We start from the raw sequence: 14629 nt of genomic DNA, 5'->3' as shown, positions 1-14629 counted from the left end.
AGACAGACCTGCTGGGGTGCACGCCTCCCTCCACCCTGCTCCCTGGCTGGACAGACAGACCCGCTGGGGTGCACGCCTCCCTCCACCCTGCTCCCCGGCTGGACAGACAGACCTGCTGTAGGTGCATACCTCCCTCCACCCTGCTCCCCCGGCTGGACAGACAGACCCGCTGGGGGTGCACGCCTCCCTCCCCCTGCTCCCTGGCTGGACAGACAGACCCACTGGGGGTGCACGCCTCCCTCCCCCTGCCCCCTGGCTGGACAGACAGACCCACAGGGGGTGCACGCCTCCCTCCACCCTGCTCCCCAGCTGGACAGACAGACCCGCTGGGGGTGCACGCCTCCCTCCACCCTGCTCCCCGGCTGGACAGACAGACCCGCTGGGGGTGCACGCCTCCCTCCACCCTGCTCCCCGGCTGGACAGACAGACCCGCTGGGGTGCACGCCTCCCTCCCCCCTGCTCCCCGGCTGGACAGACAGACCTGCTGTAGGTGCACGCTTCCCTCCACCCTGCTCCCCGGCTGGACAGACAGACCCGCTGTAGGTGCATACCTCCCTCCACCCTGCTCCCCGGCTGGACAGACAGACCCGCTGGGGTGCACACCTCCCTCCACCCTGCTCCCCGGCTGGACAGACAGACCCGCTGGGGGTGCACGCCTCCCTCCCCGTGCTCCCCAGCTGGACAGACATACCCGCTGGGGGTGCACGCCTCCCTCCACCCTGCTCCCCTGCTGGATAGACAGACCCGCTGGGGTGCACGCTTCCCTCCACCCTGCTCCCCGGCTGGACAGACAGACCCGCTGGGGGTGCATGCCTCCCTCCACCCTGCTCCCCAGCTGGACAGACAGACCCGCTGGGGTGCACGCCTCCCTCCACCCTGCTCCCCTGCTGGATAGACAGACCCGCTGGGGTGCACGCCTCCCTCCACCCTGCTCCCTGGCCAGGCTGGGCATCGTCACCCTCACAGGGGTGTCCCTCCCGGACACCCAGGAGTCAGCAGGACTCAGTGGTGCCGCTGTCAGGTCAGAGCTCTGGAGACAGACTCAGGCCACCTTCTGGATGGCCACTTGCTGGCTAGGGACCTAGCACGGTGGTTCCACATCATCCTGGGTGCCCGGGACTGGGCGGGGGGGGGGGGACTCGGAGGGGTGGGGTCACTCACGCCCAGCTGAGGGCAGTGCAGCCTTGTGCTCACCGGAGCCCACAGGCAGGAGGAGTCCCCACCGGCCTTTCCCTGCTACGTGGCTTGGCCCCTGCCTCACTTTGCGGGTGCAGACTGAGGAGGGAATCAGGACCCCGCTCAGGGCCGTCGGAGGGTGCAGTGAACTGGCACAGGTCCCTGAGGGACAGGTGCCGTGTTGTTGTCGCTGTCAGCCTTAGCCAGGGTATGGCGGTGTTTACGTTCCCCGGGGCCCAGGCCTGTTCTTTAGTTCTGACCCATGCGTGGGGATCTGAGGAGACGATTGGGACTTCTGTGTCAGGTTGAGCAGGGCAGCCCTCTGCTGGGCTGGCTCCCGTCTCTGCTCCGTGTGCCCGGGCCTTCCGTCCTCCCGTTTCCTGACCCAGAACTCTCAGGGTGGGGGGCACGCCCACCCGTGCTCATAAGCACGCTGCTCCTTGCAGCAGAACGACTTCCTGTGTGGTCCCTTTGGGGGACAGGCCTCCCCCAACACCCCCAGATAAGGACTGTGAGGATCTGACCCCCACGGCCTGCCTTCATGCTCAAGGGGCAAACCCTGAGCCATGCCACTGCATCCTGAAGCAAGCGGAGGACGCACTCCCAAGAGCCCAGGAGAGGCCTGGTTTGTTGTCATTGGTTCCAAGACGCCACAGGGGCGTGGCCCCTCGGCTGAAGTAGTGACAGGGAGCTGTGTGACGCAGACGCCCTGCATCCTGGCAGGTGCTGGCTGCCAGACACAGTGGGTCTTGTCTCCCCGTGACTCAGTTTACCTCCATGGGCTGCCCACCTTATTACCAGCATGGAGCACTCTGCCTTTCGGGAGAAGTTGGTGTTTCTTTTATTGTTAGGCTGAACAAGAAGCCAGTGGGGCTGACTTAGCTGGGGGGGGGGGGGAAGGGGAGGAAACTTGGAATCTTAGTCCTGTCTCTCAAGAACTCGGTTGTTTTAATCCTCTGAGTGAACTTCCCAGAAAAAGGTTGAGATCCAGGGGATGAAAATGGCTTCTCCCTAGAATGAAGCAGGGGTGCTCATCTGGGAAGTCTCCGGTGTGTGGCTTTGCCATGTTTAGGTGACGACCAGGCCCACTGGCTGGGCGTCCCCACTGGCGGGCGGCAGGGGTCAGGCCCAGGGACCCCACCGGCGGGCGGCAGAGGTCAGGCCCAGGGACCCCACCGGCGGGCGGCAGGGGTCAGGCCGGTCCCCACCCTGCATCTGCCCTCCTCAGTCAGCTGTCCTGGACTGCACAGAGCCAGGCCGCACTCCCCACCAGCTCTCCTCCCCTTCCCCAGCTCTCCTCCTTCCTCACCAGTGGCCTTGGGAAGAGAAGTCTGGAGAAAGCCCTTGGGAGCCTGTCCAAGTGTGTCTGACAGTGGAGGCTGAGAATATGGATGGCCATTTAGGGCCGGAAGGGCATGCAGCGTGGGGGTGCGTGGAGAACAGCGGCTGTGGGTTCTCACGTGGGTGGGATCGAGGTGCAGGGGGTGCGGTGGGAGAGGAGGGGCCTCCGCACAAGGGTCAGAGGCAGGCAGTGTGGGGGACACCGAAAGCACAGCCGGCAGGAGAGATGGTGCTGGGGCAGTGTGGCCGAGTCTAGGGAGAGGCCAGCACCAGGCTGTGCACGTGGCCGGCCAGGCCCCAGTGTGTGTTGAGGGTCTGGGCTTGAGTAGTTCTCACTTCCAGGGCTCTCCAGAGAGCACATGCAGGGCAGCTGGAAGGGGCTCGGCCTAGGGGTAGGAGCTTCTCCCAGGCTGCTGCACCCCTCCCCTGCCCCCGTGTTCCCCCTCCTCCCCGCCCCGCCCCATGGCCCTCCTCACAAAGATGCTTTCCCCAAGCCATGCTTCCTGGGAGAATGGGGACGCTGTGCACTCCCGCGGTCCAGCTCCTCCTCCCTTCCCTGCAGTACACACGCACTTCCCAGCCGCTAAGCCACTCAGGAAAATTCTGTCTCATCTTTTGGTAACATAGGGTCACTGGGATTTATTTTCACGGCTCACATAAGCAGTCTCAGTGCTGGGTCAGGTTCAAACCATGTCTTGTGATCTGGATGGCTCTTTCCAGATTCTAGCAAGTTAAAATTAGAACATTTATTTTAAGAGATGTGTGCAAGCTGAGACCCATCCCCGTGCTGGGGCAGAATGAATGGCCGCGGGTCTTTAGAGACAATTGGGAGAGGCCCTGCATCTTGTTTTCATTCCTGGCTGGCAGTTGGGTATGAATCAGGAAATGGGCTCCGTTCCTCTCAGTGGCCCACACCTGCCCCTCTCCCCACCACCGCCTGCCTCGGCCCGCAGTTCAGCTCCCTGCCTCCCAACCCCACCTGCATGCGGCCTTCTGGGGACACACACCACCCAAGAGGGTCCCGCGCCCTTCTGTGAGGTGTGCCACCGTTGCATGTAGCATAGAATGTTCTTTTGTTCCTCTCCTCCCCCCCCCTGCTTTTTTTCTATTTTCCTTAATTTTCTTCTTTTCCCCTCTCCTTCCGTTCCTTTTTTCTTTTATCCTCTCCTCCTCTCCCCCTCCACCTCTCCTTTCCCTTCCCTCCCCTTGTTCACATGCTAGGCCAGTGCTCTACCATTAAGAATCATTGCCAGCCCCTAAAATAGTTTAGGCATGAAGTAACTTCTCGTTTCCTGGGCTTCACGTCTCTGTGGTATTAGGTGTTCAGGCATGAGTAGTGAGTCGACTGGGAAGGTAGACTGTGCCTGTCCAGGAGGGCGGTGCTGGGTGCTGGTGGGAGCTCCGAGCCTCGCCCGCACGGTGGGTGCAGCTGCGTGGTCCAGCTGTCTTGCCTCGCGCCTTCTGCCCTGCTGCTTGCTGCTTGGTCTGGGTTCTTGGCTGAGCTTGGCGCATTGGCTTCTCTCCTTTCAGATTCACTGTTTGTGGGTGGGCATGGCCTTGTGGATGAACAAATGACAGTTCTGGAAGTGTCTCACAGCGAGGCTCCGGCTGGGCGTCACCCACGGGCGGGCAGCCCTCTGTACCACTCAGCTTCAGGCCTTGCTTTCCTCAGTTGTTGTGGAGGTAAACTGAGAAAGAGCACGCGACACTGACCTGCACCTGGCACATTCTGACAGCCTGGTCTTAGCTCACCTAAGCCTTGCCCCCCACAGCTTCCATTTGTGGGATGTCAGGAGAGCAGGAGAGAAAGGAATGACGCCCACACTACAGCCCAGTTTTGGTTTATGTTCATTAGCATTGCCACTGTGCTGACTGTGGCAGGTTTGTCCTAGGGACAGGCTTTCTACACCATGGAGGCAGACGTTTAGGGACAGGAGTTCTGGCCCGCTTGAGCTTTTTCCGAGCGGCTGCACCGTTCCTGCCTTGGCTGCTGCTTTTACACAGGGTCTTTAGCAGGCTGAATCATTTAGAAAGCCATTCCCATGGTTACAGCGAAGCCGCTTCCTTCCCACCGCTGCAAGGTGGGGTGCCGCCCACGCCAGCATCCACACCTCCAACCGTTTCCTCCACGTCTCTCCACAGGTTTGGCGCCAGTGCCAAGGTTGTGCATTTCCTGGGACGTGTGAAGCCATGGAATTACACTTATGACCCCCAAACCAAAAGTGTCAAAAGCGTGTCCCACGACACCCCTGTGACTCACCCGGAGTTGCTCGGCCTGTGGTGGGGGCTCTTCACCACCTCCATCGCCCCTCTGCTACAAACCTTCGGTCTGACCCATGGCCCGGGCTCATACCTGAGTGTGGTAGGTCCTACTTTCTCCTCGCGGTGTTCATGAAAAGCTAGTGCTGCACTTCTGAAAGGGTGGTAGAGCAGTGCCAGCACGGAAGTGCGCTGTGTGGAAAACTTCTCTAGATCTGGGAGCGTGGAGAGGGGCTTCTGTGGGTTTCTACACACTCACATGCTGCAGTGGTGCATTTCCCTGCTCACTGTCCACAGGCTGGGCCGGCCACTCGGTGGTCAAGTGCCTGCCTGGCACGTACAAAGTCCTGGGTGAGCAGGAAAGCAGGGAGGTCCCCATTCAACTCTGTAGGAACCGCTTAGAAAAGCGTGTGTGTGGTGAAGACCGCAGCAGTGGGGGCACACGGCGGGTTCTTAGGGTGGTGTGGCGGTCCAGTGCCAGCCTCCTGTGCCACTGCCGCGTCATGGAGTTCTCTCAGGGAGGTCCACAGTCGCGACTGTCTGTCGTGAGCACGTTTTCTGAGGCAGCTTCTTCTATGGATGGCTTGGAAGAGGATTAGGAATGTGATCTGACACTAAGACACGGAGAACAGAATGACACGGGCGAACTGGAATCAGTTACCTCCCTGGCCACAGTGACCAGAGATCCTTCCCTTTTCTACCGCAGATATCGTCCTCATGTAACTTGCTACCATTTGTACAAAATGGAGACTTGAGAGGAGAGGAAGAACTTGCTCCACCTTCTTACTTCACTGTTGCATGCAGGTCATAGCATCACACTTGCCCAGCACCTGGAGCAAGGCGCTCAGTACCTGAGCCCGCCCCCCTAACCCTACCACCACTCCACTCCACCCAGTATGGGCTGTCCCCCTCCCTTCTCCCCGAAAGAGGAGAACCTGGACTCAAATCCAGGTCAGAAAGACTGCAATCCTTACGAAAATTCAAGGTGGGGCCCGCGTGAGGTCTGTGTGGATGGCAGCGCTGTTTGTGATGGGCAAGGGAGATTATGCTTGAAATGCCAACCTAGGCACAGACGCCCAGGATCTAGCCTGGGAGCTTGCTGTAGCTCACAGGCCCTGGGCGGGGTGACGGAGCACCATTCCCATTACAAATGGGGTGAAAGGTGCCTGAGCCCGGGCAGCCCCTCCTGCGCTGCTCGGCCACGCCCTCCATGGAGACAGACCGACAGACAGGCATTCCAAGTGTGCTCCCCATGTTCTCCGTTAGAACCACCAGTGCCAGTGTTTACCGTTCATCCCTTCTAGTACCTAAGTCCGGAAGTCACCCCACTCTCTTTCTTTCAGTGCAGCAACTTACCTAGGTGTTGCAGCCTTTCTGGGCAGGTCCTTAGCACCTGAGGTATCGCTTTGTTTAAGTTCTCAACCTTTCCAAGCCTACCCAGACTGCGAATTTATCTATCACCAGGCTTGTGTTCATTCCCTTGCCCGCCCGTCTTAACGCTCTCCAATGAACTGTTTGCAGCTCTCAGATTGGCCTATTCACTGGCTTTCTCTTGTGGCTTCTGTAGAAAGGTATGCAGAACTTAAACATTACCCCAGTTACTGTTCTATGTCTCCACTGAGTCGAGAAGTCTTCATTTTGTTAGGAGAAACCGCCATGCGACCCTTGTATTTTTGTGTCTTTCCCCGTGTGTTCTCTGTAATTATTTTCATGTTGCCACTCTGCATGACAGTCCACCCTGACTCTTCTCACCATTTTCAGTTGGCTGCTTTCTTTCCCACGGTCTCGTTCCCAGCTCTCAGCGTCTCTCATGACGTCTTCTTCTAGGAGCAGGTCTCCGGAGCCGTCTCACACCTGTCCCTCGGGGAGAGCCCCACCGCACCCCAGCCCTTCGTGTCCTCCGAAGAGCGGAAGGAGCGGTGGGAACAGGGCCAAGCCGATTACTTGGGAGTGGACTCCTTCGATAACATCCAGAGGAAACTTGACACTTACCTCCAGTAGAGGCACCACCGTTCTCTGTGGACAGCCCATCTCAGGCACTTGGTTCTGACAAGGCTCGTAGTATCTAGAGCTGGGTGGCGAGAAGTCTGTTACAGTTGTGGAGGCTTGCACTTACTAGATGAAGGGTTTTGCACGAAGCAGGTGAGAACTGGGCAGAAGTGGTGAGGAGCTAGGGCAGTGCAGCGTCTCCATCTCACGCTTTGAGGGCGTGCAGCTCTTACACTTGCTGTACACATCGGCTTTCTCTTGTTTAGCTCGTGGTTCGGGAACTCTTGCCATGCTGACTGTGGTACTGGGTGAAGGAGACGCAGTGTCACACTGTTACGATGGCTAGCTTGAACTCTACAGTGTTTCAGATCCGGGCTCCACGCTCTCCTCTCACATGGCCCACCTCTCACTTGCTTACACCTTCGCCTCTGGGGACCTGCCTTTTGGAACTGCCTTTAGTGGCACTGCCAAGTGTCCTACACAAGACTACCCATAAACGGTGCGTCAGTATTCCCTGCACCTCAAGGCAGCATGTGGAAAAGCTTTTGCTCAGTTCTGTGTATTTGGAGTAGTAGTGTGTTCTGATGGCTCCCTGCAGTAGCATCCTATATGAAAAATAAAGACTTATCATGGTATCTTGGTGGTTTAATTCAGTATTCCCCACTTCATGCTTGAACACGAACAGGTCATGTTAAATTATTTGTAATCGGTCAGGGTGTAAAGCTTGACACAGGGATCATGCTACCTAGGAGATTTAAATCTAATGTTCTCCACATGGTGAATGGAGAGAGCAAAGTGAGATGAAACTAGTCTTGTCATCCACCCAGGAGTTACTGTTAGAATACTGCAACCTGAAAACTATCAGGCTGTCAGTCAGTTACCTTTCAGAACATCAGAATCAGCACCAATGCCTTCTAGAGTTCTTATCTCAAGTAAACCGTTAGCAAGTTTACAGATGATGTTAGGTTGCAAGGGATGGCAAGCGAGGGAAAGGACTGGCCCAAAACACCTTCAAAACTAACATCAGAACTGAACTTCAAAACTGCAAAGGAGAGGACAAAACTTCTGAGTGGAAGAACGAGCTGAGGTTTGAGCGGAGGCTCCTCCTCCGTCTCCATCCAGCGGAAGGGCACCCGGTGGACAAGGATGGCCTAGAAGCCACCCTGGAGGCAGACCACCACGAGCTCAAGGAAGACCCTGAGCGTTTATCTACAACTCTTAAGACAGGAAATGAAAAATGACTCTCCAGAGTACCACAGCCACTTTGGACTGGTAGAGAACAAGTTACAGTGATCTTCAAGTACTTGAAACACTTACCAAAGCTTTTAAGTGCCTCCATGTGTCAGGTGCCTCCCCAGAGCCCTCCCTCGGGACACTCAGTACTCAGAGCTTCAGATAAACACCATCACCTCCAGTTTTGATATAAACCAGACATAAAAGCACCCAAGTCAGGCAAAACACTGTTTTGTGTTCTATGTACTACCTTTTGTTGCCTATCCTTAACACAGCAGAAGAAACTGGCAGTAAAAGTTTACATAATTTCTATCTTTTACAAAAGTATTTGGTGAAGGCCATTGGCTTTTAGAAGAAAGTGATGCTTGTCACAGAAAGCAGCGTATGATGTCTAAACTATGTGGCCGGGAAGTTTCTGAATGGGGCTGAGCTTGCTTTCCTTCCATCTGTGTCAAGGATGTCCTTTCCAGGTAGCCAAGACCGTCAATCTGACTGAGTAAGGTGGATAAACAGGCTGTATCTCCATGTTAAGACTCCACTGTGGTAATTACCTCTCCTTCTCTGTCTGCTGCCAACACTGGTGGGCCTAGCAGCCTTGGGCCCCAAGACAAACTTGCCCACATGAAGGTCAAACCCATCCACCTGGGCGTTGGTGACATGCTGGATGATCAAAGTCTATAATTAATACATAAATTAGCGCATGCCTACTTTACAACCTCTATGCCTGTATTTTGCAAATGCGTTTTAAGAGTCAATGTACTAAAAATAAAAAGGTATTTATTAGGAGCCAAACATTAAGTCTGTCCTCACATGTTCAATGAATCTTGCCCAGATGCTACAGAAGAGAAGGTGGTAAGTGCTGTGAATGAAAGGGGGCTGAAGTGTGAGCATGGCCCGGGCCCACAGCTGTGCTCAGTGACCTAAGCATGCTGTTTGTACAGGGGATTACCCTCTTTTTTTCTTACACACGAGTAAATTAACTGAAACCAGTGTTTTATTCATAGAATTTTAAACTAAATACGATAATTTTTGAACAAGAATTTCAATCTGTTAAACTGATAAAAATAAAAGTTGACTGAGCAAATTATTCTCACAGTACTTTTTGTGTGCTCCAGTTAAAAATTATGTAATATAAACAACTTCAAAGAAATGGGATTTAATGAGAGATTCTCTTTTATTGTGTTTAAACAGAAAATAGACATTAAATTATGGCTCCAAAAGAAACTCGTAATTTTTTGAAGTTTTTATTGACTTTAAAACAAAATCCAGTTTAAACCACAAAATTCAGTTTGAACCACAATTGAGATTACAATGTTTCCAATGTTTTTCTAAAGCTATTATTCTATGCAATAAAACAATTAACAGCATAGCGTAAAGTGAAGTTTTCATTCCAGTGGTTTATATATTTTAAGATAAACTGAAATTTCTATTTAACAGCACTTAACTGTACAAAAACAAAAGGTATTTAGATGACTTGCCAAACTTATGAATGTGTTTAAAAACACACTGGTGTCAATAGGATGACCTTTGTAACCAAGCATAGTAGATTGTGGGGGGTTTTCCTTAACGCCTGTTTGTCCTTAATCTCACTGGAGTACCAGTTTATCCGTAGAACACACATGGCACTTCCAATGAAACTGATCTGAGTTTTTGTGCAATGCTGGACCTACAAGGGAACGACCTTCCTGGGGCTTCTCATGCTAGACCATCCCAAGCTATACTCCTCACCCTGCAGAAAGGTCTTGGTCTTGACTTAACAAGAACGCCCCTCTGGGCGCCTCTGGGGAAAGCACCTGAGGGTCTTGCTGGATTGCCCACCACGCTCGTGGGCAGCAGGGCTCGGGCGGGACCCACCGTGGAGACCCACCTGTGTGCCTCCAATCTCTTACCTTTCTCTACCGCTGGAAGTAACATTGAAGGTGTTCTGAAGTCGGTGTCATTAAGCTAGAAAGCATCTTATTATAGTACTTAGTTTCTGCGCTTAAAAAAAATGTCCCCTCAAGAAACCACTGATTACCTAACTTGATTGCTAAATTTCTAATTGTTTTAATAATGACTCAGAGTCATCTTGAATTCTGTGGCAAATACTGTTTGCTTATTAACAACAACAACAACAACAAAGTAAGAAAATGGTGAGGATGAGTTACTGAAGCTCCAAATTAAATTGGCTCTAAACACACAAAGCAATGTTTCCATTCAGAGGTCTTTGGGAGGTGAAAGGACTTGGGGAGGGCATCCAGCTCAACTTCCGTCCAGACATCCCGCCTCGCACAAACAGTAGTCTTCTGAATTATAAGAATGTACAGTTACTTCCAAAAAAGCTGCACAAATAAAGCATCTACTCATAGAAATCTCTATCTAAACTCCATAACTTAAACATTCAAATAAAGATGGGGTAAACTGGTCCCCTCTCACCCCAGACTGTATTTACACTCTGTGCATGTCAATTACGGTTATGCAGTGACTATAAAACTACCTGACTAAATGGAGCCAACAGAGCTGTAACACAGTCCCTCATTTTTCATAAACATAATATTGCATACCACACGTAAACTATCAATGAAGCTATTTTTTAAAAAGTGCAAAAAAATTGCTAGCCTGGGCTTTGGTCTGTCAGTTAAGGTTTGGTTTTGGAATGCAAATTAGGCTTTTGAAAGCCCAGTGAATTCAGTGTCTCTGGCGGTCTGCATGTGTTTGGATTTACATGGACTGTGAGCCAGTACATCACAAATCAGGCTCTGGTGAAGAACCAGACATGTCCAACACAGAAAACAAATCTTTATTGGTCAAGAGTATAAAAGCGTCAGCCTTATTGGAAATATGAAAAAGCCGAGTACTTGGAAGATATATGAAAATACTCAGCAGTTACTATGAAAAGCAGAATAACAAATGTAATCTTTTTCCTCAAAAATTGTTTTAGGCCATAGTATAGAACAGAACTTATTGCTATTTGAAGTGTCATTAAAAATAGGTTTATATATAGATTACACGTCAGAAATACCTATTTACTAAAGTGAAGCAATATGCCCCTTTTAGAAAACTTACTCTCTAGATCTCCTAAATCTATTTTTACTTCCAAAACTTATGTATCTGATCAAACTGACCTTACAAAAATCCCACAAATTATAAATCAATTAAAGTTCTGATTTCGTTAATTTTAGCTTGTTTCGTTTCGTTAGCATTTGTTTTCTTTGTCCCAAAAGCTCCAGCTGCAAGTTCTCGTTTTGTGTTTTGTATTTTCAGCATATTTTCTTCAACAGAATCCTTCACAATGAACTTTACAAAGAAAAAAGGGGAGAAGAAAATAGAAGGCAGTTAAGTACTTAAGATACTTAAGGTAACAGCATTTGAAATCTGTAGCATTTTTTAAAAGCCCTACAAAGGACACTGCATGAACTATTACTGAGAAGCATCAAGGCAAATATGCTAGCAACAATATCTATTAAAAACAGAAAAAATAAACTTCAAAGCCTACTGACAGTGTAATGCTGGCAGACACTGGAGTAACTTGTAAGAAAACCTGTTAGCCATTTTTCTGTGTCCAGTGAGAATATCAGAACATGGTTGTGCTGCACCGACCTTTGCCTTCTTCTACCCCACTAGGATTTCTGTGTGCAGAAAAGGAAGGTACTCATACTCCTAAGTTACTCTGAGAGCCCATCACCCAGTAAGGACAGCACACACACGCTATAAAAGTGTCTTTTTTTCTTTCCCCAGTCCTGGGGCTTGAACTCTGGGCCTGGGCGCTGTCCCTGCACTCCTCAGCTCAAGGCGAGCCCTCTACAGCCTGAGCCACAGCGCCACTTCCAGTTTTCAAGTGGTTCATTGGAGATAGGAGTCTCACGGTCTCTCCTGCCCAGGCTGGTTTTGAACCGAGATCCTCAGATCTCAGCCTCCTGAGTAGCTAGGATTACAGGCGTGAGCCACCAGTGCCCGGCTTTTACAAAATTACAAATGAATTTCCAGAAATCAAGTAATGAGTTTTTTATCCAGGACGCTATAACAATAAATGGATGGGTGGGGGTAGAACGACTCATAATATGACCTCAAGAGATGTGTATGAAATGTTTTATAAAATTCAGTGTTTAAATCTGATTTTTAAAAATACCTTATTTAAAAAAAATTCTAACACTGGGATGTGGCTGAGATGTGAGGATTTAGTTTCAAAGTCAAGCCAGGAAGACAAATCCAAGACACATCTCCCATTAATTAGGAAAAAGCCAGAAGTGAAGGTGTAGTTCAAGTAGGTAGAGCACCACCCTTGGGCAGAAAAACCTAAATAATAGCATGAGACCCTGAGTTCAAGCCCCACTACTTGCAAACACACACACATTCTCTCTCCCTCCCTCTCTCTATATATACATATATATATGTTTTAAGTTTAAAGATATGTGACAGATTAGAAATTTAAAAAATTTTAAGTTTTTGAGTCTAGGATAAACTATTTTGAACATACATACTATTTGAAAGTAACCAAGGTATAAAGCACATTACAGCATAAAAGTGTGTTTGTACTCCAACAGAAAACCAGCAAGATGTACATAAATAACTAACAAACCAAGTATGAACAGGTATGACCTCTGTTCATGGTACTAGGTGAGTGAAAGTTAACTAGCACATGATGCTCACATATGCCAAATCTACATCAGCCTCACCCATCCTAAGCCTACTTGGTCTGGGCTTGGTTTAATACATTTACTTGCAGTTTTCTTTAGAATAGGGCTGCGGCTCAAACCTAGGACCCTGGCATACAACGGGGACACTCTGCCCTTAAGCTAAACTCCCAAAAAGATTACTTAGAAAGCAACTTGACAATTACCTAACAAAAACTCTAAATCCAGATTTCTAGTTTTTTCAATCTTTCCTGAAGAAATACCCGTGTATATCCACAAAGACGTATATATAGGAATGCTCACTGTGCAAGTCTCTTTGCTAGCAAATGCTGGAATGGTGAAATGAATTATAATGTAAAACATACATAGGTGCCAAGAAGAATGGGCGTGTAGAGGGGTCCACCTGAGACAGAGCAGAGTGATGTGAAGAGAGTTGTTACTTAAGTGAAACAGTTTCCGCAGGATGCAACAGAACAGCTGTGTAGTGGTGTGAGTGTAGTTACTGTGAGTGAAGAGTACATTGGAAAGAATAGTTAAAACCATGTACTGTCTAATGAATATTTTACCACAAAAAATATGTGAATCTACATATTAACAGTGCGCAACATTTGTTTAGTGAAAATGTTGTAAAATAATAACCCCACTTACCTTTATATACTTTCACTTTACATCTTTCTATAATCCCACTTATCTTTAAATCCACCTGTGTAAGTGGAGATGCAAGCATAGGAATGTGTGTGTCTACAGAGAAGAGACCCTGAGCAGCCTATTTTAAACTATGCAGGGAGAAGGAAAGGAAGACCTCACATCTTCTCTGACTACTGCACTCATCACAAGGTGTGCAGGCACGGCTTGCAGACAGGCCCACCTGGTGTCAACACTCACTTTTGTGATGATGACCTCTTGCTTCTGGCCCAGCCTGTGGCATCTGTCAAAGCACTGGTCTTCCGCAGCAGGGTTCCAGGCCTAAGGAGAGCATGAGGGGCTTGTCAGTGCTCTGTAAGGCTGGTACGGCACCCACACTTACCTCGGCACCATCCACTCTTCCAGGCAGGGTGACAGGCAGGCTGCCTCCTGTGCCCTTGCCCTCAGCCCCCAGCGCTGGTTGGGAGGCTCAGCCATGATGCTTACAACAAGAGACCTCACTGTTCAGCACCCCCAATGCAACAGAAATGGCACAGCGGCTCCACTACATAGTGAACCCAGCTCAAACCAGAAATTAAAAGTTAATTTGGATTCCGACAGTCCAAACCCCATCATAGACTCAAAAATGCCTGGATCCCTGCAGATACAGCTTCAGATGGCAAGGTCTTGAGTATTGCTCACGGTAAATTCTGGACCCCTTCTAAAACCAGTATTGTACAGTCGTAATGACTGCATAAAGGTTGCTGAGAACATTCCGTTCATGTTTATTTGTCAAATTCTGAACCTGGACCATCAGCACCAAAATCTCCTATGAAGCATGTTTACAATATTCAGGACTTGAGTCTATCCAAATACCCCTACTTTCTTATGGGGATAGGGGCTTAAAGATGCATTCAACCTACTTCTGAGGCACACTAGAGCTCAGACAACCAGCACCCGGATATGAGCCGCTTTATTCACTGCCTGACTCCCAATGTATCAGTGTTCCACCCGACACTCATTTGCTCCATACTCAGGAGAGAAGCAACAAGCACAGCTTACCAGCACATTAAAACAATACGCCAGGCAGTGGCTCACACCTGTAATCCTGGCTACTCAGGAGTCTGAGACCTGGAGATGAGGTGCAAAGCCAGCCTAAGCAGAAAAATCTGCAAGATCCCATTACCAATTAGCAAGCAAAATACCAGATAAGAAGCATGGCTCAAGAAGTAGAGTGCCAGGGCTGGGAAGGTGGCTCAGTGGAAAAGCGCTTGCTTTGCATGCATGAGGCCCTGAGTTCAATTCTTCAGCACCACATAAGCAAAAAGAAAAAAGCTGGAAGTGGCGCTGTGGCTCAAGTGGTAGAGCGCTAGCCTTGAGCTGAAGAGCTGAGG

At 50.2% G+C, this 14629-nt stretch overlaps 2 protein-coding genes across 6 annotated transcripts in view; one reads left to right on the top strand and one right to left on the bottom strand.

Moving 5' to 3' along the window:
* The window catches only part of Gyg1 (glycogenin 1), a 25395-nt gene extending 17995 nt beyond the window's left edge, over positions 1 to 7400 (top strand). The window contains exons 5-7 of the mRNA XM_013029874.1: positions 4048 to 4156; positions 4660 to 4879; positions 6604 to 7400. Of these exons, the coding sequence (XP_012885328.1) occupies positions 4048 to 4156; positions 4660 to 4879; positions 6604 to 6777 (503 nt within the window). The 3' untranslated portion in view covers positions 6778 to 7400. The remainder of the gene's footprint in view (positions 1 to 4047; positions 4157 to 4659; positions 4880 to 6603) is intronic.
* Positions 7401 to 9225: 1825 nt separating this feature from the next.
* The window catches only part of Hltf (helicase-like transcription factor), a 34988-nt gene continuing 29584 nt past the window's right edge, over positions 9226 to 14629 (bottom strand). For all 5 annotated transcript variants that reach the window (XM_013029919.1, XM_013029920.1, XM_013029921.1 and 2 more), the window contains exons 24-26: positions 13497 to 13577; positions 11103 to 11274; positions 9226 to 10283 (exon numbers count right to left, since the gene is read on the bottom strand). In XM_013029919.1, the coding sequence (XP_012885373.1) occupies positions 11122 to 11274; positions 13497 to 13577 (234 nt within the window). In that variant the 3' untranslated portion in view covers positions 9226 to 10283; positions 11103 to 11121. The remainder of the gene's footprint in view (positions 10284 to 11102; positions 11275 to 13496; positions 13578 to 14629) is intronic.

The sequence above is a fragment of the Dipodomys ordii genome, unplaced genomic scaffold (genome assembly GCF_000151885.1).
Source record: "Dipodomys ordii isolate 6190 unplaced genomic scaffold, Dord_2.0 Scaffold124, whole genome shotgun sequence".
NCBI classification, from domain to species: Eukaryota; Metazoa; Chordata; class Mammalia; order Rodentia; family Heteromyidae; genus Dipodomys; species Dipodomys ordii.
This window is presented reverse-complemented; position numbering and strand designations above follow the sequence as displayed.